The sequence below is a fragment of the Elephantulus edwardii genome, unplaced genomic scaffold (genome assembly GCF_000299155.1).
Source record: "Elephantulus edwardii isolate Elephantulus edwardi_28Jun2011 unplaced genomic scaffold, EleEdw1.0 scaffold00031, whole genome shotgun sequence".
Taxonomy (NCBI): Eukaryota; Metazoa; Chordata; class Mammalia; order Macroscelidea; family Macroscelididae; genus Elephantulus; species Elephantulus edwardii.
Window position 1 is genome coordinate 11,136,981 of NW_006399781.1, and position 26,458 is coordinate 11,163,438.

Sequence of the window (26,458 nt, forward strand, 5' to 3'; positions counted from 1 at the left end):
CAGAATATAATAAAATATAATAAATTAAGGGAGCTCTGATGGCCTAACAGCAAGAAGCTGCAATCATTAAGGCACACAGTTCAAATCCATCAGCAGCTGCTCCATAGGAGAAGGATAGGCAATCTCCTCCTGTGCAATGAACTGCCTCGGAAAACCTGCCTGAGCGTCAGCTATGGGTGGGTTCTGATGCTCCAATACACAACAACAATAACAATGGTATAATTAAGGGAGCTCTGGCAGCATACCTGTCGGGAGTTGCTTCTCTAGTGGTTCAAATCCACCTCTCTGAGCAAGAAAGACGGGCAATCTTCTTAAATAGTATTTACAGCCTCAGAAACCAGTGGAGAGTCAGCTATGAGTCAGGGCCTACCTGCTGGTCAGGATCTTATTATAATGAATCTAACCAGCTGCAGACAATTATCACAGCATGTCAGGACATCCAATTTTTAAAAAGTGATGACGTCTTTTCCTCACACCAAGAGTTCAACAACAGCTGCATACTTTACACTTGCAGCACTTCTCTGGACAAAGCACATTTCAAGCACCTAAGAGCCACATGTGGCTAGGGACCACCTTGTTGGGCAATGAGGTCTAGGTTACCTTAGTAATTTATGGAGAGGAAAAGAAAGCAAGCAATCAACCAGGTCATTCAAAACAAAAGTTATTCTGATAATTTTTGAGAGTGAAGAATGAAAAAGGATGTGGAATCTTTGCTTGAGACATTCTTCCATGAACCCCACTGTCTTTGTAAATTCAAGGCTCTCACAAGCTCACAGGTAACAGAGAAGAACCTGACGTTGAGGGAATATAAGCATTTAGAGAAAATGACGTCTTCCTGATAAATGTGCTGGTGGGTAGAAGACTTATCATTGGGCAAACTTGGCAGGGGGACCCTAATAAGAGCAATCTGTGAGGTGGGAAGTGGTGTGTGGATTAGCGTGACACTCTGTGGCCTCCTCTTGGCCCTTGGGTTCCCCTAGCATCAGAAATAGATTTCATTGAATCAAGGGATTAGCTGTTCACTCATCCTGTTAAGGCTTGGTGAAAGCAGAGCCTTTGAGAACTTCAGAGTTACACATAGCCCAGGAACTGTTTTGTAGCCTGAAAACTTCCTGTCACTGATACCTGGCCATCCTGACATTTCTGCAAATCCAAAAATAAAGAGCAGGGAGGACGAGCAGGAGGCCAAAGAAGTCAGAGGAAGTGGTGTCCTGAACGGCTATGCTTAAAATCCCCTGCCAATGGGTATCGCTGGTTCAAAGGACTCACCAAGCCGACTCTCGTACTCTTCACTGATGACTGTGTCCATTAGAATGTGGCGGTCATGAGGTCAAGACCACAGAGCTCCCTGGACAGGCCAGTAGAGCCTTGACCCTCTGCCTTGCTCCTTCCTATTAAATGGGTTTCAGTGGCATCAAGAGGGTAGAGCAAATTCATCACGGCAAATTCTTTACCACCCAGGAAAGCTACGGTAGCTGCCACTGTCATCACGCTTAGAAATGCAAGGCAGTGGACATTCGATAGCAACAAGATATTCTGAGTCCTCCCTCCCAAAGAGGCAAAACTTTCCCTGGCTCCCTGCCAGAGGAGTCGGGCTCTCTTTAATCATCATAAGGAAGTCGAGCTGGGTTGGTTTACATACCCACTTCTCCTCTTACGAAGTTTGGGAAAGTCAAATAGGGAGCAAGACCTTCTGCAAATGTCAGCCCCAGGCTCTGTTAGGGTCGTGCGCTGGTGACTTGTTTTCTCAAGACTTTTCCCTTTCAACTTTTAAAGAGTGAGCATACAAACCCTGCAAATATTTTACTGAGAGATGGTGAAGGGTACAGCAACAAGGAAAAAATAGTCCTGGCTCCTGACTACTTCCATAGTTAAATGTTACACAGGCACACGCTGAGAAGTGTATGAAAAATTAGCAGGAAGAGACAGTGAAGTTCTTCAAACTTGAAAGTTGAACAGATTGGACGACTGTACGTCAGCCCAGGGCAAATGGATATTCTGGCCACTGAGGGTGATGGACAATCTGTGTGCATTTCCTTGGGGGATAATTAGTAGGAACTTCTTCCCTTTCCTTCTTCCTTCTTATTTGCAAGAATGTCTTAAAGCCATTGCTGCTGATGAGTATTGGTTTTGGGGCTTCAGGGCTGGTGGTCTAATTCAGCTACCACTTGTCTGCCAGGTTTTCCATCCCATGGTGGCTTGTACACTGCTGTGATGCTGGAATCTATGTCTCTGAAGTTTCAAATTCCAGCAAGGTCACTTATGATAGACAGGTTTCAATGGAGTTTTTAGGCTAAGACTCGGAAGAAAGGTCTGACGGTCTACTTCCAAATATTGTTGTTGTTATGTGCCATCAAGTTGTTTGTGCCTCGTAGCGACCCTATGTACAACTGCCCTAAACTCTACTCTACACTGCACCAATTTCATTGCCTCTGATACACCCATCCTGATTACCCCAGTCACTGAATCAATCCACCTCATAGAGGGTCTTCCCCTCCTGTGCTGTTCCTCCACCCTCCCAAGCATGATGTCCCTCTCCAAGGACCTGTCTCTCCTTACAACATGTCCAAAGTATGTTAGATGGAGCCTCAGAATCCTTGCCTCCAAAGAGCCACCTGGTTTAACCCTTTCCAGGATGAATCTGTTTGTTTTCCTAGCAGTCCATGGTACACTCAATACTCTTCTCCAGCACCACAGCTCAAAGGCATCAATTCTCCTTCTAGCCTCCCTAATCATTGTCCAACTCTCTGATGCATAACAAGTGATTGCAAAGACCATGGCCTGTATCCAGCACACCTTAGTCTATAGAGAGACACCGTTGCTCTTGAGTACTTTAGAGAGGTCCCTAACAGCAGACTTTCCCATCGCAATGTTTTTTTCTTTCGTGGCTGCTGGTGCCAAGAGTGTTGACTGTGGATCCTACAGATTACAAAAGAATATTGTTTCACATTGTTGTTCATTGCCGTGGAATCAGGACATACTTTTAGAGCTGATCCTCTAGTGGACTTTCAAAAGGCTATACATCTCAGGGGAGGAGATTGCCCATCTTTGTCCCGAAAAGCAGCTGGTGGATTCAAACTGCTTGCCTCTGAGTTGGCAATACAACTCTTTACCCACGAGGCCAGGAGGCCTTCAGCACCCCCTTTGTCCAATCTAAGGCTGGAAAATGAGCCTAATAGGTTGCAAGACACTCTACCACGAACATGCCCCTGATCATAAATATGGCGCACGTCTGAGCAATGTTCTGCTCTGTTGAATGTGGGGCCACTAGGACTTGGAGCAATTAAATTCTACAATTCTGTAGCAACTAAAAAATGTGCTGTCTAGTTGAGGGAAGGTACTATTCCATTTCTGTATGTTTAGTCATTTGGTCAGGAAATACCATGTGAGTATCATTTCTGCATGTGGCTATGTACAGAGAAAGATAGGCAGGCAGGGCTTTAAAAAGGAAAGAGGGAGAAGCGAGCTGGTGGGGAGGGGTGGGAAGGGAGAAAATTGTGGCAATGAATGAATGGAAATCCAAAACCTCTGTAAAAATAAAAAATAAAAAATTATATCTAAAAAAAGAGTATTTTTATGCTAGATATGCTTGTTGCTGATATGTTATAGCATCTAGACTTTATCAAGAGATGGAGTTTACCTTTGAAACCATTACATACTATGATCTTACATTAATGCCTTAAATTCTAATTCAATACCATTACATGTAAATTATAATCTTTCCTTTTCAAATTTTAATTTCTCTCAGGAAATAAAATTAGTTTTCATTTTTGTTTTTTATCTACTCACGTTCTCAAGTGTAGAATTACACAAGTTAAAACTGATAACTCATACCAGAATAAAAAATGAATCTACCAAATAGAATTTATTATTTCCTTATAGTCTTTACGTAAAATTTATTTACAATGAAAGGCACAATCATAAGGATATAATCTAAAGAGTTTTGGACAGTGGATATACCCTAGTAATCATAATTCATAAAGATCTAAAACTTCCTAACATCCAGAAATCATGTTTCTTCCAGGTGACATCTCATCCACGAGTGACAGATAGTCAAGTTTTATTATGGACAAAATTTACGTGGTCTAGTACTTGAAATAAATAGAATTATTCTCTATTTTTTCTACCTTATTTTGCACAGCACTGTATTTGTGAGATTCACCTATTTTATTGTTTGTATAAGGTGTTAATCTATTTTTCTGGTGATTAGTATTTAATTGTATAAATATTTTGTACTTTGACAAAAAAAAAAAGGAAAGAAAGGGAAACTTTGCAACGTTTGAGGCTGAAGATTCTGAACGCAGCTATGACTCTTAACTTGCCACCTAGACATTTCCAGAAAGACCACTCAGTCCTGCCACTCAACTCTTTGCTTGCTTGCAAAGAGGCTGTCTCCTCCCTTCTAACTTCCCATGCTTTCATCTACTTCAGACTGGCTTCTGCTCCTATGAAGAACAGCTGCTTCTGATCAGAGTTCTCTATTCTATCGGGTCGTCATCGCCCATGGAGGACTTGGTCAAGACCATTTGCAGCAGAATGATCTTCCAGCTCACTCACTGCCATCAGATAAACTCTGGCACCTGGTGGTGAGCCTCTGCTAGGTTTCTGAGGCTGTCAGTCTTTATGCAAGGGGGCTGCCATCTTTGTCGCTCAGAGCTGCTGGTGGATTTGAATCCCTGACTTTCTGGTTAGCAGCTCTTTACGTTACATGTGATCCCACCAGGGCTAAGAATTATCTCAGAGGCTTGTTAAAAATGCAAGTCCTCACACCTACTGAAAGTTGTTGGTTTTATGTGCTGTTGAGTGGGGACCACCCCACAGCTTGACCCCTCAGAGGGCTTTCAGGTGCAGTAAATGGCACATGAGGAGATTGTCCGTCTTTCTCCTGCAGAGCTGGTGTATTCGAACTGCATACCTTGGATTGGCAGTGCGGTTTCTGACCACCAAGCCACTGGAGCTCCCTACCTACGGCATAGTAAATCCTGACCTACTGATAGTCAGAATCTGGCTTGAGGATGGAATCTGTATTTCAGACCAGGGGCACTGGTCAGTCCCAGTGAATTCAGAGACTTCACTCTTCCTCAGACTTTGCTACAGTTGGCAGCTTGAGGACAGAAGAGGCTGTGTAGAGGCTACGGTGATCCACACCTCAGTCAAGATCGAGAATTAGAGACTGTGATTTCTGGTTCTACCCCTCTCACTGGCTTGGATCTGCCTCTTCATCTTTCTAAGCTAAACTTTCTTACAAAATGAAGAATGGAAAATGACTGCACCTACCTCATAGGAAAACCCACCTCTGTACACCTGGTGCTAAGGAAATGTCAGTCAGTGGTACTGAGGCCACTAGAGGAACCGCAGCAAAAAGATATCTGACTTCTAAAACTGTCATGACAGGAAGTCTAGGTGCACAAGCTGCCTGAACTTGAGACCTGTCAGTCATGTCTAGTTTGCAGGCGCTAGAGATTGTGTATGCTCCTTCTGGGGGAATACGGGGCCTGAGCAGGTGTTCTTGAACTAAGAATAGGAGGAAGGGTGTCTGCCTAGGCCACTGGGGGAAGGAACCATAACAGGCCAAGGGAAAGATGTCTTCTCCCGCTGAGGCCAGGGGGTGGAGGTGATGAATCAGATTGATACAGGAATCCCTGCATTTGCTCCCAATCCACCAACTCCATTTTCTCAGAACACGACCATGGGCCTATGAATTTTCCTCCTGTTTTAGGAACAGAAAGAACACTGGATCAAACCAAAACCTACTGCTGTTGATTCCAACTCCTAGCAACCCCACGTGTTACAGGGAAGAACTGCTTGACCCTGTATTTTCCTGGCTGTTATCCTCATACAGGCAGATTTCCAGATCTTTCCACCATGGCACCAAGGAATGGGCTCAAACCACTGACCTGTGATTAACGACTGGTGCAAACCATTTGTGAGACCCAAGGATTTCTAACACTGGATTATGCGTCTGGGCAATGAAGGCAAACCTCTTAATCTCTCTAAGTCTGTTCTCTTCACTAATACAATGGAGATAATAATGTTCTTCAGTATAGACATAAGAAGCAGAAATATACGGGAAATGTTAAATCTTTCTGTAAACATAGGGTTAATATTCTTTTTTGTAGTATCTTTTCCATGGTTCTCCTTTCACTTTTCCTATCATAAACTAAAAGCCTTCTCTCTAATCTGCTAGCTCTTTAAACTACCTAAAATTCCCTTCTCTACTTTTTAAGCACTAAATTAATCACAAGAGGCCCAGGTGAGGGTGGTTGTGGAGTCAGGTGCCAACCACACAATCTGCACCTCGAGGGTTGATCTGGAGGGAGTCAGGTGGGAAGTCAACCGGGAAGCATAATTCCAAAACAGAAAAGTCGAGAGGGAAGAAGCTCCTAGAATAACCGAGAGTCGCACATATCCAGGTTCTCACCCTCCTCAAGTGGCCTCATCTGTGAAATGGAAACAACCATAGGCGAAGGACTGCTAGGAGGGTACCCCGACCCTACTCTATGGATGAAGGCCACTGGTAGCTGCTGTCCACACACCCCTGCAACAGCCTGGGAAGTGGTATCTACCTCAGTCCTCTCTGGGTCTCCGGTTAAGCTCAGCAAAAATAAAACAAATAACTGAGCCACACTAGATACTATGGGAACTGGGGGGATGAAGGATGAACGTGGCACTATCCTTCCCCCCTGTAGGTGGGTGTTGGGGAGACAGGCACATTGAAACAATCCTTTTGACCTAATGCAGAGGGGTGAGCACAGAGGGTTGTGGAAGCGCCTATGAGGAGCATGGAGCTGGCCCTGGAGCAGACCTGTTGATCTCCTTTGACCAGCTTTCCAGGCATCCAGGGCGTCGGCTAGGAGGGGTCACCCTGGAGGAGGAGTCCCTTGAGGTTTGTGAAGCACCTGTGTGATAGGGTGGACTGAGGGACAAATACAGGAAAGAAGAGACTCCAGGATATAAAGCAGCGGAGCCTGGAACCACAGAGACTTCCCCTGAGGGCAGAATTCCCAATTCTGGAAACTTCTGTCATAATCTCCTTTGACCTTGTTCTTAGTTAAGTTTTGGTGTTACTTTGACTTAATGGTTTCAAATTACTCATGGTAAAGTAAGCTCTTTGTAAAAATCTTATCTTTGCTCCCTGTGTTAGATGGAATGAGAGGGGCAGGAGTCTCCCTAATAAAGGAGTGGCTCAGGACAACCAGAATGTGGACTCCTACATCAGACAAGAGGCAGCTTGAACCCAGCTAAGACAGTTATAGAGTCGGGACCCAGCGTGGAGCATCCGAGGACTCTAAGCCCCCAGCCCACTCACACATGTTCTTCCTGGAAGGAAGGCGACATTTGGCCAACTCACCACGCCAATGGAGAAGTAGTTGTTCATGATGCTGTATGGGACCTGGTCCCCGTTCTCCAGCTCCTCCCTGGGGATGACTTCCAGGTGCCACCGGTCCAGCATAACCAATGGGCTCTGCTCGATGTCCTTCAGGATTTTCGTCAAGCTGCCACCTTCGTAACCTGTAGGGCACAGCATAGCATTCGCGACCATAGTAGATGCGAAGTTGTTATGGGTGCACAGAAAGCTGGCATGCCAGGAGACTCCGTGGACGTCTAGGACTGGGATGTTCCCCAACGTGTTTTTGTACCAAAAGGACTTAGTATCCCTGATGCAAGGAGTAAGGGAGAGCAGTATGTGTTAGTTCGAAAGAGGTGTTGTGACTTGGAAGCAGGAGAAGGGGGCACTGGGGAACCAACAGGTCTATTCCAGGATCATAGCAGGTCAGAGGTGGACAGAATTTTAATAAGATGGTCTCCAAAATTTCTGACCATAGTTTGTAAATATTTCATAACCCCAGTGTTTTGAATGAGGAGATATTATTCATTGTTGTTGCTGTGTACTGTTGAGTTGGAAACTCCAGTGGATTTTAAGGCAGTTTAATCACACAGGAGGAGTTTGCCCATTTCTCTCACAGAGCAGCTAGTGGATTCGAACCATGTTCCTTCAGGATTGCTGTGCAGCTTTTTACCGTTAGGCCACTAGAGCTCCCTACTAATGATTACGTTATATATCACAGTTCACTCTATGAAATGGGGATAACTGTAAGAGGATTTGATTGAGCCAGCCTCTTAAAAACAGGCTGGACTTTTCTATAAGAAAGAGATTCCAAGCTAAGAAAGATTTTATGTGAGGAGAATTTTCTGTTGCTGGCTTTTAAAATGCCAGGATTCATGTTGGGGGTAAAATAAAAATAAGGGCAGTCCTAGAAGCTGAATGTGGTCCTTAGCTGCTCATGAGTAAGACAAAGGAATTTCAGTCCTACAACCACAAGGATCTGATTCTGACCAACAACCTAAATTACCTTACAGGCAACTTCTACTATGTTATTGCTGATTGCCATTGAGTCGCGTATGACTCATAGCAACCCTATGAATGAAAGACCCAAAGCCTTTCTATAACTATCTTCGTTTCTCTAAGTTCATAGTTTCCAGAGGCATGTGGTTTAGGAAGTGGATGTCACTCCTGCTTCCAAATTGGGAGCTTCACCAAACACTGTCCACCATGGATAACTGTTATGGCACTTGACACCCCAATGGCACAAGGCTCAGCATCACAGCAGCCCCAGATTACCTCAGTACAGAACCTCCCAAAAAAACATTGCCCGACTTAACGTTCTGATTTCAACCTAAGACTCAGAGAAAAGAATTTAGGCATTGCTCTATCAGGACACCTGACACACAGAACTTGAACTAGTAAGTGGGTATTGTGTTAAGATGCTAAACTTGTGATAATTTGTCAAGCACTAATAGAAAACTAATCCTTCTTTTCTTAGGTATTGTGTGTGAGTCAGTTCTAACCCCCAGCAATCCTGTGTAAAACAGAATCCCTGCACCATCCTCGCAAGAGCTGCTGTGGTTAAGCCTGTTTTTGTAGTCACTGTGTTAATCCATGTCACGGAGGGCCTTTCTTTTTTTTTCTTCACCCTTTCTTTTATCAAGCAGGGACTGGTCCATCCTGACAATATGTCCAAAGTACACAAGACAGTCTCACCTTCTTCATTTAGAAAATTCTGGCTGTACTTCATCTAAGACAGATTTGTCCATTCTTTTGGCAGTCCCTGGGATATTTATTATGCTTATCCAACATCATAATTCAATAAAGGCATTACTGCTTCAGTCTTCCTTATTCATTGCCAAGTTTCCTTTTGCATGTTTATGAGGTGATTGGAAGTACTAGGGCTTGGCAGAGTTGTACCTTGGTTTTCAAAGTGAAATATTTGCTCTCTAATACTTTAAAGAGTTTATCTGAAGCAGATTTTCCCAGTGCAGAACATCATTCAATTTACTGATTAAAGACCCTCAACAAGACGGAATGATACAGTGATGGTATTAATGGCTCAAGTGTATCAGAAATGGTGAGGCTGGCACAGGATAGCGCAGGGTTCAGATCAGTGGTTCTCAGGGTTACTATGAACCACAGTTGACCTGAAGGCACATAACATCAACAGCTTTCATAGGAGGGGAGCTCTGCTGGCATAGTCTTAGGGACTATGTTAACCCAAGGTCTAGTGGTTCAAATCCATGGGAGAAAAACAGGCAATCTCCTTCCATTTGTCTTACAGTCTTGGAAGCCCAGTTGAGCCTCAGCTTTCAGTTAGCTCTAACTTGATAGCAAGGAGAGAGAAAAAGTTCTCATAGAGGTTAACTGTGTATCCAAGTAAAATGAAATTCTTGATAATGTTAATATTTTCTCCACTTAATATTGCTTATTGTTTGTGTTTTTTGAGGGGCAATCCATACTGAAGGCTACAATTACTGGTCTTCATCAACTATTGGTGCTTCCACAATCATTGGTGCTTCAAGCCCTCTTGACTTTCAGCAGAGCAAGATATGTTATCTCCATGTTGCTGGTCATTGATGTGTTGTCCTCCTATCCTGAAACTACAGTCTACTTTCTTTACTCCAATGTCTCAGATGATTTCTTAGCATGGATGGAATAAGCATCAGGGAAGTGATATAATCCTAACATACCGTTCCTGATTTGAAAATCATAGAGTAGCCCTGTTCTCTTACAACAACTACCTCTCGGTCTATGTATAAGTTGCATGTGGATACAATGAAGTATTTTGGAATTTTCATTCTTTGCTATGTTATCCACAATTTCTTCAAGATCCACATCTTAAGCCTTTGAATAGTCAATACACACATACATACCTTTTTGGTATTCTCTGCTTTCAGATCAAGATCTATCCAATACTAGCAACGATATCCTGTATATTCTACAGCTTCTTCTTGATCCAGCTTGAACTTTTGGCAGTTTCCTGTACATGTTCTGCTGCAATTAGTTTTGAATTATCTTCAGCAGAATTTTACTTGCATATGATATAAATGTTACTGTCTGATAATTTTTATATTAAGTTAGATTATCTTTCTTTGGAGTGGGTTAAGAAATGGACTTCTTTCAGTCACTTGGCTAGGTAGCTGTCTTCCAAATTTCTTGGCATTAAGATAAGCTAGTGCTTCCATAATTCAATTGGCTTGCCAAAACATTTATGTTAACATTCCACCAATTCTTGGAGCTGATCTTTCTGCCAATGCCTTTAGTGTAGCTTGGACACCTTTATTCAATTCTATTAGTTCTTAGCCACATATACCCTAAAATAGTTGAGCTATCAATTGTTGTTACATGCTATCAAGTTGCCCATGACTCATAGTGACCTTATGTACAACAGCTCTGAACCCTGCTCTATCCTGAGCCAATCTTACTGTCTCAGACATACCTATCCCCATTACCCTAGTCATTGACTCAGCCCATCTCATCCATGGTCTTCCTCTCTTGTGCTGTCCCTTTACCCTCCCAAGCACAATGTCCCTCTCTAAGGACTGATCCCTCCTTGCAACATGCCCAAAGTATGTCAGACGAAGCTTCAAAATCCTTGCCTCCAAGGAGCAGCCTGGTTTCACCCTTTCTAGGACAAACCCGTTTGTTCTCCTAGCGGTCCATGATATATACTCAATACACTTCTCCAGTACCACAACTCAAAGGCATCAATTCTCCTTCTATCATTCCTAGTCATTGTCTAGCCTTCTGACTCATAGCAAGGAATTGTAAAGACTATGGCCTAGATCAGGTGCACCTTAGTCTCTAGACTGAACTCATTGCTCTTCAGTACTCTGGAAATGTCCTTGACAGCAGATTTTCCCCAGTGCAATTCTTCTTTTGATTTCCTGGTTGCTGGAACCAAGAGTGTTAATTAGTCAATACTAATTCTTTTAGATAAGTGACACTATATTCCTTCCCTCTTCTTTTTTAGACTTCCTGCATATTCAATATTTTACCAATAGTATCCTTCAACATTACAATTCAAAGTTTGAATTTTTCTTTCTTTCTTTCTTTCAATTTGAGAAATACTGAGTGTATTGTTACCCTTTGGTTTTCTAACTCCAGGCCTTTCCACATTTCATAATTCTTTCACTTTTTGAGATACCCTTTGTCATCATTTCTGGTCAACTCTCTTATACCATCATTTCTTCTGTTTGTTTTAACTACTCTAAATTCAAGGTCAGGTTTCAAAATCTCTTTTGACATCTATTTTGCTCCTTTCCCCCCCTCTTTCCTCTTTTTAATGACCCTTTGCTTTCATCACGTGTGACAGTTTTTATCCCACAACTTGTCTGTTCTTCAGTCATTAGCATTTCAAGGCTGTCCTTTAGCTCTTGTTTTAATTTTCTATCAGCTTCAACTTAAATATGCATGTCAGCAATTGACAGTCTGTTCCTCCGTTGGCCCCTTGTCTGGTTCAGAATGACGATACTGAGCTTCTCCACTGTCTTTTGCCACAAATGTTCTCAATTTGATTCCTGTGTATTCCATCTGTCAGGGTTCATGCACATAGAGATGAATATGCAATTGAAAAATTGCATTTGCAATGAATGAGTCATTGGTATTGAAAAATTCTATCATTTCCTCTCTCTGGTATATTTTCTATGACTAAGGCCTTCCCGAACCCCCCATTCCTGATCCGTCTTATTTCCAATGTTTTCATCTGAGTCTCTAGTGATTATCAATGCATTTTGATGGCATGTTTGACCAATTTCAAACTTATTATCCTGTCATATTTGAGGATCAATTTTGAATATATATATATATATATATAAAGTTGTATATAAACAATGGATTGTGAGTGACAGAGACAGTATTTTCTTTCAAGCAATTTTCATCTACTAACCAGCATAAAAGGTTCGAAATTCAAAAGGACCAAAACCAATCCATTTCAATTCACTAATACCTAGGATAGTGAACTGTGTTCCATTTCATTTCTGACCGCTTCCCAGTTCCCAGATTCACCAAGCCCTGTACATTTCCTGTCCTGATTATGAATGGATGTTGGCCCCATTTTGAGTCACATCTCATTGGCACAGGCAGGTCCTATGGGTAAGGCTGAGTGTGTTTTGAGGAGGCAGCTCTTCCCCAGATGTCTTTTGAGTGAACGCCTTCTGATCCGAGGAGTTCATCTTTCTATCAATCTCTCTCTCATTGCTGTTGAGTCGGAACTGACCCATGGTTGACTCTCCATCCAGCAGGTTTTTTGAGGCTGTAAATCACACAGGAGGAAATTGTTCATCTTCCTCCTGAGGAGCAGATGGTGGATTCGAACCTCAAGCCTTTGGGTTGGCAGCACAACTCCCCACCCACTAGGTCATTAGAGCTCCTATCAGGCAAAACCAAAAATACAAGTCCAATGCCGTCAAGTTGATTCTGAACCATAGTGACCTGCCCATGGGTCAGAGGAGAACTGCCCATAGATTTTTCAAAGGATCTGAATTTTCATTGAAGCCAGCTACTTCCTCTTTCTTCTGGGTTGGTGGGTTCAAACCACTGACCTTTTGGTTAGAATTGGAATGCTTTAATCACTGCATCATCAGGGCCGCTTATCAGACACCATTTCTCTGCTCTGCCTCAGTTTTTTTTTTTAAAGATTTTTTTATTATTATTTTTTGTACATGTACCGTCAAATCAGATCTGACTGGTACAGGAGGAAATTGTCCCTCCTTCTCCGGCAGAGCATCTGGTGGTTTGAACTCAGTACCTCTGAGACTGCAGTACAGATTCTTGCCACTAGGTCACCAGAGCTCCCCTTCCGCCTCAGTTTTATCACTGGCCAATTTTATTAGCAGTTGTTGTTTCTTCCTTGTCTTAGTCCAGAAGCACCATTGAAGTGCCCAGCCTGGGTGACCTAGCTGGCATCTGAACTGGTGGCCCGGCACCTAGCATCACAGCCTCATACGTGCCAGTATAGCAGGCAAACGGACCGACGTGTGGTATTAGAACACAGATACACACAATGAATGAATTGTAAGTAATGAGAGGTGAGGGGGAGAGAAGTGTCTTTTCTTTCAAACAGCACCTTCTAGGTGGCTGCTTACTTTTAGGACAACCTTGCAAGGTAGTTTCAAATTATTTGGAATTTGGTTAGTTACTCAGGGGATTCCTCACAAGATAGCAACTGTTGTGGATTGAGTCATGTTTTGTAAGGTAGTGACTCACTTGGTTATAAGCAATGTGGCCTTTGGCCTAGGCCTCTGAGATGCGGACCACACCTCAGGCTAACAAAAGGGCAAGGTCTCTCCAAAGGGGCCCATGCAGACTCCTCTCCAGAGGCACCCTGGAATCTCTCCTGGCCATCTGGGGCCTGGAGCTTTGGGCTCAGATACGTTTGTAAGAGACCCTGTGCTGTGTGAGGGCAGTGGTGGTGGGGCAGTGCATGCCCTCGGGACAAGGGGACTGTGAGCTGGGACTCCTCCCTAGCCTCACCCTGTCTTTCCATCTGTGTTCTTTCTGGCTATAATAAAGCAGTGGTTGTATGTTAGACTCTCCATGAAGCCTGTGATTTGTTCCAATGAATGAATGAACCCACAAGGGCAGTGAGAAATGGCAAGGCTGGTATCTGCTTATCTGGAAGTCTGAAGGAAAGTGTCCTTTTAACTTATGAGCTTTGGCTTGGCCCTGGGTAGCAGCTCGTTAGGATGGAGAGAATGGGGATAGGAGGGTAAAGAATGTATGCATTTTCACACTTTGGGTATTTAATTTATACTGATCCTTACCACACAGTCAGCAATGACCTACATTGCCCTTTGCTTAAGGAAGTCCCCCCAAAAGATATGTTGAAGTCTTTATCTCTGTTCCTGGGAATATGACCTTGTTTGGAAACAGGATCTTTGAAAATGCTTTCCTTTTACATGAAGTCATACTGGTATTACTGTTGTTGCTATGTGCTTTTGAGTTGAAACTGATTCACAGCTGCCCCTCCAGTGGATTTTCAGAGTCTGTCAACTGCGTTGGAGGATATTGCCCATATCTCTCCCTCAGAGCATTTGGTGGATTTGAACCTCTTGTCTTTAGGTTTGCAGTGCAACTTCTTATCCACTAGGCCACCAGGCCTCCAGTATGTTGGTCCAGTATGAGTGGTACCTTTAGAAAGTAATACACAGATGAAGGGTGGCCGTGTGAAAATGCATCTACACATCTAGAAGGAGTTGGGGCTACCAGAAGCTGTGAAAGACAAGAAAAGCTCTTCCCCTAGAGACATCAGAGGGAGAGTGCTGATTTAGTGTCTAGCTCCCCAAACTGTGATAAAACAAATTGTTGTTCTTAAAAACATGTGTGGGAAAAAGATGGGCAGTCCAACCTGATGGCACATAACAAAAACAACAACATAAGGGATACAGTTTGTGCTATGTCATGGCAGCCCCACAAAACTAATATAGCAATCGTGTAGCTCAGGCCCTTTGGCTGTCTGTGAGCACAATACTGGCTTTCTTGCATAAAATGTATGCTTCGTTGTGTAGTCTTGTCCAATGCAATACATCTCTTGATTTCTTGACTGCTGTACAAAAGGTATTGACTGCTGATCCAAGAAAAAGGAAATCATTGGCAGCTTTAATCTCTTCTCCACCATAATGCTGACTGTGGGGTCTGCGGTAGGACCTTTGTCCTCCTGATGTTGAGCAGTAATCCATACTGAAGGCTGTAGTCCTTGATCTTCTGCAGCAGGCTTTTCATGTCCTCCCCACTTTCAGCAAACAAAGTTGTGTCAACTGCATAATGCAGGTTGTTAATGAATTTTCCTCCAGTCCTGATGCCACATTCTTCTTCATAAAGTCTAGCTTCATGAATTATTTGCTCAGCATACAGACTGAATAGGTATAGAGAAAGGATACAGCCCTGATGCACACCCTTCCTGATTTAAACCATGTAGTGTTCCCTTGCTTGGGTTGGACAACAGCTTCTTAGTCTAGGTATAGATTTTGTCTGAGGACAATAAAGTATTCTGGATTCCCATTCTTCTCAATGCTAGCCATCATTTGTTATTATTCACACAGTCAAATGCCTTTGCATATAGTCAATGAAACACATATAGACATTTTTCAGGTACTCCTTGACTTCAGCCAGGATCCATCTGACATCAGCAACGATATCCCTGGTGCCACAGCCTCTTCTGAAGCCAGCCTAAACTTCTAGTAGTTCCCTGTCAATGTGCTATTCTAGCTGATTTTGAATGATCTTAAACAATATTTTACTTGTATAAGATAGTAATAATATTGTTTGATAATTCCCATATTCTGTTGGATCACCTTTCTTGGGAATGGGGACACATTTGGATTTCTTTCAGTCAGTTGGCCAAATAACTGTCCTCCAAATTTCCTGGCATAGACTGGTGAACACATGCAGGGCTGTATCTATTAGTGAGCTGTGATGCTGGAGAAGAGCATTGAATATCTCATGGACTGCCAAAAGAACCAATATATACATCTTGGAGAGAGTGCTGCCAGAAAGCTCCTTGGAGGCAAGGAAAGCAAAGCTTTGTCCTTCATACATTGGACATGTAACTAGATGAGGCTATTCCTTGGAAAGGGACACATTATGTTTGGAAAGATGGAGGGTCAGCAGAGGAGAGGAAGACCCCCCAATGAGATGAGGTGACACGGTGGCTTTAGCAGTGGGCTTGAAGGGTTGGAGATGATGAGGGTGGCACAGGAGAGGGCAGGGTTCAGGTCGACTGTCATCGGATTGCTGAATAGTATTCGACCTGAGGGCACCTAACACGAACACCAACAATGTTGTCTTTCCCCCATACATCTGTGAGCTTGCTATATTGTGGTGGCTTCTGTGTTGCTATAATCCCAGAAGGCGTTTATTACAACGGAGTCACTCATGGAAGACCAGTGTCAGTGGAGCATCCAAACTATGACAGACAAGGCACTTTTAAAAATGAGGCAGTGAAAACCCAGTGGATCTCAGTAGAGATAGTGTCAGATACAGCACCACAAATGAACACCTAATGCCAGGAGACACTCAAAATGCGTGGCAGCTGTAACAACCGGCTCAAGCACTCTAATATAACGATGGCAGTGTGGGATCAGGTGGGACTTCACCCTCCTGGACATGTGATTGCCAAAGTCAGAGTTGACTGGATGGTCGCTATGAACAACAATGCTGCCTAAATGACCAGAGTGTGGGACCAAGGGTACCTTGTCCACACCTTATAAAGAGGGGCTCTTCCCAGGCCTAAGTGGGGGGTGGATGAACATGGTAGCTCTTCCTGTGCTTGCAGCCTTCTTGTAGGGCTAGCTCTTCCTCATTTTGCCTCTGGTAAGGAGTTGCACTGCCAACCTGAAGGCATGCAGTTCGAATCCACAGGCTGATCCTCAGGAGAAAGACGATTTGCAGTCTCTGAAAACCTGCTGGAGGGTTAGCTGTGAATTGGTTCTGAACTGACAGCACTTACCAACAACAATCAAGCATGAACGCATTTCTGTCTACTGACCACTGCTCTGCCTGGTCTTGAGTTGTTCACTGAACCGATTGGTCATCTGGAGCCACGCGGGCACCTTCTTCCTGCCAGACGCATCTGCTGGCACCACTGGCTGACGTGAGCATCTCCACTCTGGGACCAGGTTCTCAGCACTGCTGGTTTGTCAAGTTCTGTTTAACCATCACCCCTCCATTATAAGCATGTTACTGCCCCCTGTTCTCCATCGGGAAATGAGCTTTGGTGGTGCAGTGCTTAAATGCTTGGTTATTAATCAAAGCAGTTCTAAGCCACTAGGTGCTCCATAGGAGAAAGGTGTGCAGTCTGTTTCCATAAGATTTATGGCTTTGGAGACCCTAAATGGGCTATTTTATTGTGTTCCCTAGGGTCACTAGGAGTTGGGGTTAGTGGGTTTTAGTTTGGTATCACTCAGGCAGACTGGGATTTCAAAACAAAGGTCCACTGCCATGAGCATCTAGGATAATCAGGATGTCCCTCCAGATTGCAAGTAGCTATTGATGCGACTTTTGTGTCTGTGTTCCTAGTCCCAATTCAGAAGAAGAGGAGCAATTCAGGGAAGGATAATTTCATGCAGAAAACAGTTATGTAAGAGAGCCCCTACCAGGATGGGTACTGGGGGTGGGGAGGGAGACCAGTGAGATCTGGTCACCACCCTGACTATGGAGTCCATGTGACTCTAGAGATGAGAACTCCTCTGTGGAATGAGTACGTAGATCAGCCTTGATCTGCAGACCATCCCTGTAAACTGGACTGTTCGTCCCCAGGGCAGAGCTGCCGGGATGCACTCACCTCCTCCCCAGCGGAGACAGCGAGCAAGATCGTTTCCTGTTCCAAGGGGCAGGACAGCCACTGGTGGATGCTTTGAGAAGTTAGCCTTATCTGCAGCCCATTCAGAGGAAGAGAGAACCATACCAAGGGGTTACAGGATGTTTGAAGTATCTGGTTATCCCTGATCTAATGCCTGAAGCCCTCCATAGGATTCTTTGCTTGAATGCTTCTCATGACAGGAAGCACACTACTTCCTAACGTCATACATTCCTTCTGCACCAGTTCAATCACTACAAAGGATTCTTTACCACGTACACAAAGCTGTCTCCCTGCAACTTGAACCTCTGTCCTCATGCCATCCTCATTCTGTCCTCTGAGGCTCCAGCACTCATGTCAATTTTAATCTTAATGGCAGCCAGTACTTAGCTCATTTATCTCCAAGGCCAACTCTCCTGAGGTATGACTACCCTTTTCTTCTAGATGAAGAAACTGAGGTTCAGGAAGGGACAGTAGCAGGATCCAAACCCAGATCTGTGTGGTTCAAGCTACGTTCCTCTACTCATTAAGGGCTAAGCAGGTGCATATATGAGTGAAATAGTGGCGAGTGGTGAAGCATTGGGGAAGTGAGCAATGAATGACCTGTAGTCATTCAGATTCAAAAGTTTAATAATAACAGCATTGTGACAGACAAGGGAAACACTGAGGTGTTCTTTGGCCCCCAGGTACAAGTTTTCCATTGCCCCCACTTCCCGTACTTGCAGATATACAAATCCGTAATCTTATCTCCACTGTTAGTTGTAAAGGAGCATCTGACTGTCTGTCAGAGAATGCACCAGGATGTGTGTTTTAATGTGGCTAAAGAATTGAGGTCTATGGCAGCTGCTGAAGAAGGCACAGGCACACATTAGGAATGGAGGTGTTCTTTCCAAAGAACCCCAGTTCCCATGGTGACCCTGGTGTTGAGCATCTGGCGAGCACGGGGACAATGTGGGAACTAACAGGTGAAGCTCATGATTTGGCTTCCCAGGCAAAGTAAGAATCGGGAGGTGGCGTAGGTTGTCAGACCCAGGCTAGAAGTGGCTGAGCACAGCAAGAGTTCACCAAGAACACCAAGATGAAGGCCAGGATCTCTCATTGGCTGCAGAGACCCGATCTGCACTGATGCGTCTCTGCCCCTGCACGTGCTGGTCCCTTTGCCTGACGTGCCCTTACTCCTGTCTGGTCTTCTGACATCTCCATCTCAGCGGGCAACTCTGCCATCCTCCTGGCACTGAAGCTAGAAGCCTGGATATCCTCCCAATTTCTCTCTCATCCCACATCCATCGACCCCGATTTCTACATGTTATATCCTTTTCAGATTGCCAAGCAATCTCTCCACAGGTGTGCCTGGATTCAGGAATGATTCTTTCCCACAGAAATTGGTGCTCCAGCCTCTTTTCTCTTTCAGCCCGCCAGGTCAACCCTCCCAGTGTGTCCTCTGCACTTCTACCAAGGAGGGCCTCCTCCCTTAACTACAGGTCTGATTCTGCCAGTCTTTTGCTGACACGTCTGCTATTGTTCCCCATTCTCCCCTCTCCCAGGGCATTAGTCTCTTCAGCATCTAGCATCTCATTCTCTAGCCTCATTCTTCCACTCTCCGTCTCTCAACCCACCAAAAATGCTCATGTTTCTCCAGGTCATTTACATCGAAAGCACTTTGTTCAGATGTCACCTTTGGGAAGCCCTCCCTGACTGCCTCAGCTGCCTCTTCAGAGTGTCTCCTTAGCACCAGCGATGACCTCATTACACTCCCTTATAATTGCCACCTTGTTTATTCTCTGAACGTAACATATGTATTTGTAATCTCTCTGGGGAGAACTGTGTTCTATCCATCTCATCATCTTCAAAACATTAAGATAGTTCCTGACTCTCTTTCCATTTCACACATTTATTCACTGCACAGTTACTGAAGGCCTACTATGTATGAGATGCTGTGCAAGGTGCTGGGTCTCTAACAAGGGGCAAAAGAAAGTAATGTCTCAGGCTTTCCTGGTTCTTAACACTCTTGAAGGAGCTCTGGGCTCTAGTGAGAGACAAACATATACCAGGAAGGCCTGCCTAGGAAGAAAGCACAATTTCAAATTCGTGCTGGAAAGGGAAGAAGCACAGTCCTGTGATAAGATGACTGACACAGGGCGAGTGTGTCAGACAGGATCTTCCAGAATACTGTGTGTTAGCCAAGCACTGAGCTAAAAGTTGATCAAGCAAAGGTTTAGGTGTATTTCTGAGAGGAGATTGTGGTGGGGCAAAGGGGCACTGGTGTCTCCATGGGCTTAAGAAAGAGGCTGGGTGGCCAGAGTCCAGAGGGAGAAGCCAGGAGATGTGGAATGAGGCTGTGGAGATAAGCAGAGGCTAACCACCCAGGGCCCTGTAGATCATTTGTAGAATTTTTTTGTTTTAATCCCAAGAACAACAGGAAACCCAATGCCATTCAAAAGTCACTCTGGCTATAGAAGGAGAGCAGATAAGAGATGGAACAAAATTGGGGTGTCAGCTCAGAACAGTGCTTAATAATAATTTTCCCACTGACTGAATGAGTGAACAGCATATAGGCATTCTTGTGTTGCTGTTTTCCTCCTTGGCTGTTAACTTGTGGAAATATTAACAGATCTCTCTCACATAACCCTTCTTACTGTTTTGTGCAGTTTATCTCACGACTTCTACACGTTAATTATATAAGATGCTTTCTCCAAAGGCTGGTCCCTTCCCTGGTCTTTGTGAAGGACGGGGAATCGTAGAAGAGGTTCCGGATCCCGCCGCCATCCCTCCTCTGCTCGTCAGCTATTCCTTTCTCAGCTCCCAGAAGACCTCTCCCTCCTCCCACTAACAACCCCAGAGCCCGGGGTGACAGGAGTGCGTGGGTGACTGTTCAGTGGAGCAGGAGCTGTGTCCATGGAAACCAAATGCCTGTGGGGAGTGGCATGAGGCAGGTGTGCCTGTCCCCAAGCCTCCTCCTCTACCCTGCAGGTGGTCCACTCACCCACCCTGCAGGCCCAGCCTTGCTCTGCCCTGGATTCAGGGTCTAATCCTGTCCCTCCCTGAGCTCCTTTCTTCCCCTCATCGCCCACGTCCAATCTGTCCACAAGCCTTGTTGGCTCAAGCTTCAAAGGAGATCCAGAATCTGACCGCTTTTTACCTCCTCCTCTGCTCTGCAATGGCCCAGGCTAACACCATCCCTCCCTGGGTTTACTGCCCAGACCAGTCTCCACTGAGTGGCTTGTGACTCCTATAAGGCCCCTGTGTGTCAGAGTAGAACTGTGCTCAACAGCTGACGTGTCAGCCTGATTCAGACCATTGTCTTTCCAATCACTTGCTATGCTGAACAATTAACAGGGACGACAGGAGATAAATTGATGCCTTTGCACTGCGGTGTTCAAGAAGAGCGCTGAGCATCCCATGGACTGCCAAAGGAACAAACATATCTTGGAGAAGGTGCAACCAGAATGCTCCTTGGAGGCAAGGATGGTGAAGCTGTGTCTCCCATACTTTGGGCATGTTGTTGTTAGGTGCTGCTGAGTTGAGTAAAACTCATAGTTACTAACCCTATGAACAACAGATCTGAACCCTGTCCTTTCCTGTGTCATCTTCACAATCCCTGACACGCTCAAGCTCATTGCTGCAGTCACTGTGTCAACCCACCTAAATGAGGATCTCCCTCTCCTTTGTCATCCTCTACTTTCCCAAGCATGATGTCCCTCTCTAAGGAATGACCTCTCCTAGAAACATGCCCAAACTATGTGAGACAGCTTTATCATCTTTGCCTGGAAGGAGCACTCTGGCTACTCTTCTCCAAGACATATCTGTTTGTTGTCTTGGCAGGCCATGGGATATTCAGCATTCTTCTCCAACACCACAGTTCAAAAGCATCAATTCTTCTTCTGCCATTCTTATTCATTGTCCAGATTTCACATGCATAGCAAGTGACTGCATGAATCAGGTGCATCTTAGTCTTCAAACTGACATCATTGATCCTCACTTTGGAGAGGTCCCTGACTACAGACCTTCCCAGTGCAATATGTCTCCTGACTGCTGGCACCAAGCGTATTGACTGTGGATGCAAGTTAGATGAAGTTGTTAACCACGCCAATCCTTTCTCTGTCCATCATGATGTTGCCTATAAGTCCAGAGCCTAGGAGAGGCTATTCCTTGGAAAATAACATCATATGTAGAAAGGTAGGGGGATGGAGAAGGAGAGGAAGACCCTCAACCAGGTGGACTGACAAAGGGACTACAGCAATGGGCTTGAGTGTGTCAGAGATTGTGAGGATGGCACAGGATAGGACAGGGTTCAGATCTGTTGTTCACAGGGTTGCTGTGAATTGTACTTGACTTGATGGTGCCTGACAACAATAGAAGTAACTTCCAGGCCTTTCTACCTAGTCACCTCTGGGTGGCCTTGAACCTCCACCTTTCGAGTTAGCAGCTGAATGCAGTAAGCAATTGCACTGCCCAGGAATTGCCTCGTAACCAGAGCCCTGATCTTTCCTTTTCTCTCTCATCTAGAACTTCCCTGCTTTGCTCAAACCACCCGTGACTTGAGGCTCTCCCAGGATGAAAGTTATGTTGCTGAGAATGTGCTGCAGTCCTAATGGCGCAGTTTCGCATTGTCTTTGCCTTCATCCACTTTCACTCCCTTGGTGCGGTTAAAGGCCACACTGGCTGTCTTGCTCTTCACAGACCAGGCCTGCAACCACCTCAGGACCTTAGCATTTGCTGTTTCGTCCACCTGGAATGCTCTCTCGCAGGTAACCACATGGCTCACTCCTCACCTCCTTTATCTGGGCTGCAAGGTCGTCCATGACATTTAGATGGTACCCTACCCCTGGAGCACCTCTGGGTCCCTTGGTGCTAGATGATGACAGAATTTTATCATCTGATATTTCACTTATTTCTTTTTTATCCCCATCTCTTAGGTGGTAAATACTACAAGGGCAGGACTCTTGTCTGTTTTAGTCATTGCTGTATCACAGTGCCTTGAAGGGAATTTGGTATGGAGCTGTTTAGGCAGCCTTGTGGGGTCAATGATACAGAGAGCCAGGGGTCCCCTCTCTGGGCCAAGTCTTTAATGTTGGCGACCCTCTTTCCAGGCCTTCCTTGGCTACTTTGCTGCCTGTGTGTCTCATTCACAGTGTTTATCTGGGCTGTCCAGGGTTAGGCCTCATCATCTGTCTTATAAAAAGGGCAGATTAAACATGGAGACACTTCGACACAAGGAAAGATATCATCTGAAAACAAAGGAACACCAAGGAATTGTCTATGCATCAGAGAGCTGGACAATGAGCCAGGGTGACAGAAGAAGAACTGATGCCTTTGAGTAGCAGTGCTGGAGAAGAGTATTGGACATACTGCCAAGAGAACAGCCTAGTTGTTCTGGACTGCCAAAGGAACAAACAGATCTGTCCTAGAGAGGGTGAAACCAAGTTGCTCCTTGGAGGCAAGGATTTTGAAGCTCCATCTCACATACTTTGGGCATGTTGCTAGGAGGGACCAATCCTTGGAAAAGGACATCATAATTAGAAGAGTGAAGGGACAACGCAGGAGAAGACCCCCAGATGAGATGGACTGACAAAGTAACTGAGGTAATAGGGGTAGGTGTGGTGGAGTCAGTGAGATTGGCTCATGACGGGGCAGGCTTCAGAGCTATTGTGTGTAGGGTTACTATGAGTTGCTGGCAACTCAATGGCACATAGCAATAGCAACTGCCAAAGAAGGGTCTACACAACTAAAAATCTGGCTTGGATTTTTGGTCTGCAGAACTGTGAGGAAATAAATTTCTGTTCTGTAGAGCCACCACTTGTGGTATTTGCATCATATTAGCATGAGCAATGTCAGTTTGAAAACTAAGGTGCACCTGATTCAGGCCATGGTCTTTTCAATCATTTGCTGTGCATCTGAGAGCTGGACAGTGACTAAGGATAAAAGAGAGGAATTGATGCCTTTGAGCTGTGGTGCTGGAGGAGAGTTCTGAATATCACATGGCCTGTCAAGAGAACAGGCATGTCTGTATGTCTTGGGGAAAGTGCAGCAAGAATGCTCCATGGAGACAAAGGTGGTGAAGCTTTGCCTCTCAGACTTTGGGTATGTTGCTAGCAGAGGCTATTACTTGGAAAGGGAAATCATGCCTGGGAAGATGGAAGCATAGCCAAAGAGAGTAAGTCTCCCAATGGGATGGTTCAACACAGAGACTGTAGCAATGAGGTCAAGTGCGTAAGAAGATGCCATAGCATAGAACACGGCTCAAGTCTCCTGTCCTTAGGGTCGCTATGAGTTGCACTAGACTTGATGGCACCTAACAACAACATCCCAGAACGTCACAGTCAATTTAAAAGGAAGTGATGCGTTTAAGACCCATAGGTTCAGGCAGAGCTGGCTGAGAACCCGGACCGTCTGATTACCAGTTGGACATGTTCTGATTTTTGCCTGTATGACACAAGGCTATGTGCTATTTCTCTTCACTCAGTGACCTCTGCTTTCCACCTGTACCTTCTGGATTCAGGCTCCAGGTGTCCCTTCAAGATAGATTGACTTGGGCTGTCTACCTGCTTAGCTCTCTGGTCTTTAACTGACACCACAGAATTGCCTGGAATCCTGGTCATGGCCCTTCTCATCCCCAACTACCCCTTGGCTGCTATGACTGTCCCAAACTCCACAACATGAGGTATCTTTATTTTTTTAATAAAAAAATTATTGTTTTGATTTGCAAGAAAGCACAGAACAGATTTATATTAAATAGTACCTTGTGGGGTTCAATAGAGCATATTGTTTTTGTTAGGTGCTGTCAAATTGATTTCCACTCATAGCAACCCTACCAAAACCAGATCTGACCCTTGTGGCATCCTGCACCAGCCCCACAGTCTGTGATGTGAACCCCTGTTCACATCACTGTGTCAATATCTCTTGTTGAGGATCTGAAGTAAAGCATACAGAACTGTCTACCTCCCCTGGCTCATCCCAGAACACAATCCATGTACAATACTGATGACTTTACTCATCCTTTTTCATCTCCTTGGGGAATTAGTCTAATCTTTCAAGGGAGATATATGTTTTGAGGCAAAACCTGGGACTAAACTGTATCATCTGTAGCTGTGGGAATCCTTCCATTGTTATATTCCCTTACTTTTTTTTTCAGCAGATACACACACACACACACACACACACACACACACCCTTACTTTTATTGAATCATTGGACTAGATTAAGAAGACCTAGTTTCATTCTTGCCCTCTTTTTTTGAATTGCCTTCTGCTGGCTTTAAATGCATACTGTAAATAAACTGTAAAGGCCCTCCCATCCCATTCTTACCAATGCAATCCAAAATCCAGCCCACTGTCCCATCTCCTCCACAGGCCAGGACACGGAAGTCGGGAGTATCACAGAAAAAGTTCAAGCTGAGAAGCAAAAGAAAAGCCAAAATGTCTTATTTCTAGGTTGTGGCTGGCAATTTGACTCTCATTGAATCAATCTGCTCCCTAAGAGTGTGCTAGAACCATGGTTCCTTTAGGAACCGAAAGGGCCACTTGATGTTCTAACACCAGAACTGACCAAGCAATGCCAGGGAGTGTGGAGCTGTGTCCCTGGGGAGCAGTCCTTGCATAATGACAGGCTGACTCAGCATGAACACAAACAGAAAATGTTTTTCTATAAATTCTCTACTTTTGTGCAGAGGAATGCATAGTGAGCACATTTTGGCACTGATACAGTCAACTGCCAACTTTTGGCTCCCTCTCAGGCTCCCATGCCTGTCTGTCTTCATAATCTCTCCCTCAGTAAGAAGCATTAAACTGCCTGAGACTACATCCCCCTCACAAGGGCCCAGAGCCAAGTAAGATGAGATCCTACTGATCCTATGAAGACTTAACTCTTTAAACAGGGATTTTAACTAACATTAACCTCCAAGGATAGAAATCACAGAGGCAGGTATTTCAATTCCTATAGCCTCTTTTTTGACATGGTTAGGTGCCTTATGGGTCCAACACTTGTCTGTCAGTTTGCTGTACTGTGATGACTTGCATGCTACTATGATAATGGAAGCCATGTGACAGGTATTTCAAATACCAGCAGGGTCACTCATGATGGACAGGTTTCAGTGGATCTTCCAGACTAAGACAGCTAAGAAGCAGGGCTGATCATCTACTTCCTAAATAAGAGGCTTTAGACAATGCTATGAAAAATAGAGGAACATTGCTGGATACAGTGCAAAAGATGAGGCCCTCAGGTTGCAAGACACTAAAGAAATGAGGAACAATGGGCTTGAGCATGTTGGAGATCATGAGATGATGCAGGATGGGACAGGGTTCTCCTCTGTTTTCACAGGGTCGCTATGAGACAGAGTCACCTCGATGGCATCTAACAACCACTGGTGCCACGGAGTGGACTTTGGCACATAGAGTCTCCATGCACAACAGAGAGCACTTTGCCAGATCTGGAGCCAGCTTTGCAATCTCTGTTGTGGTTAAGTCCATTGTTGTAGTTACTGGGTCAATCCACCTGTCAAAGCTCTTCCTCTCCTTCACTGACCTTCTCATTGTCCAAGCATGATGCTCTGTTCCCAGGTCTTACTTCTCCTGTAAACAAGCCCAGAGCAGTTTCCCTAGCCTTTAACTAAAATTAGCATTTCCTCTCATTATGAATGTAGGCAGTAAATCACAAAAGTAGTAATAATTCCTGTGACTTAGTCAACAGTTAAAATCAAAGATATTTTTATATTTTATTACAGTGTGGCACATATACCATCATCCAAGCTTGAAATTTATCTCTGGATCTCATTATTTAATGTGTTAGTAAAGTGTGTGTGTGTGTGTGTGTGTGTGTGTGTGTGTGTGTGT

General features: G+C 44.6%; 1 protein-coding gene across 3 annotated transcripts in view; it reads right to left on the minus strand.

The window, feature by feature from the left end:
* The window catches only part of DGKG (diacylglycerol kinase, gamma 90kDa), a 281,772-nt gene that overhangs the window by 152,349 nt on the left and 102,965 nt on the right, over window positions 1–26,458 (minus strand). For all 3 annotated transcript variants that reach the window (XM_006884101.1, XM_006884102.1, XM_006884100.1), the window contains 3 exons: window positions 24,936–25,021; window positions 17,616–17,705; window positions 7,352–7,512 (listed from right to left, as the gene is read on the minus strand). In XM_006884101.1, the coding sequence (XP_006884163.1) occupies window positions 7,352–7,512; window positions 17,616–17,705; window positions 24,936–25,021 (337 nt within the window). The remainder of the gene's footprint in view (window positions 1–7,351; window positions 7,513–17,615; window positions 17,706–24,935; window positions 25,022–26,458) is intronic.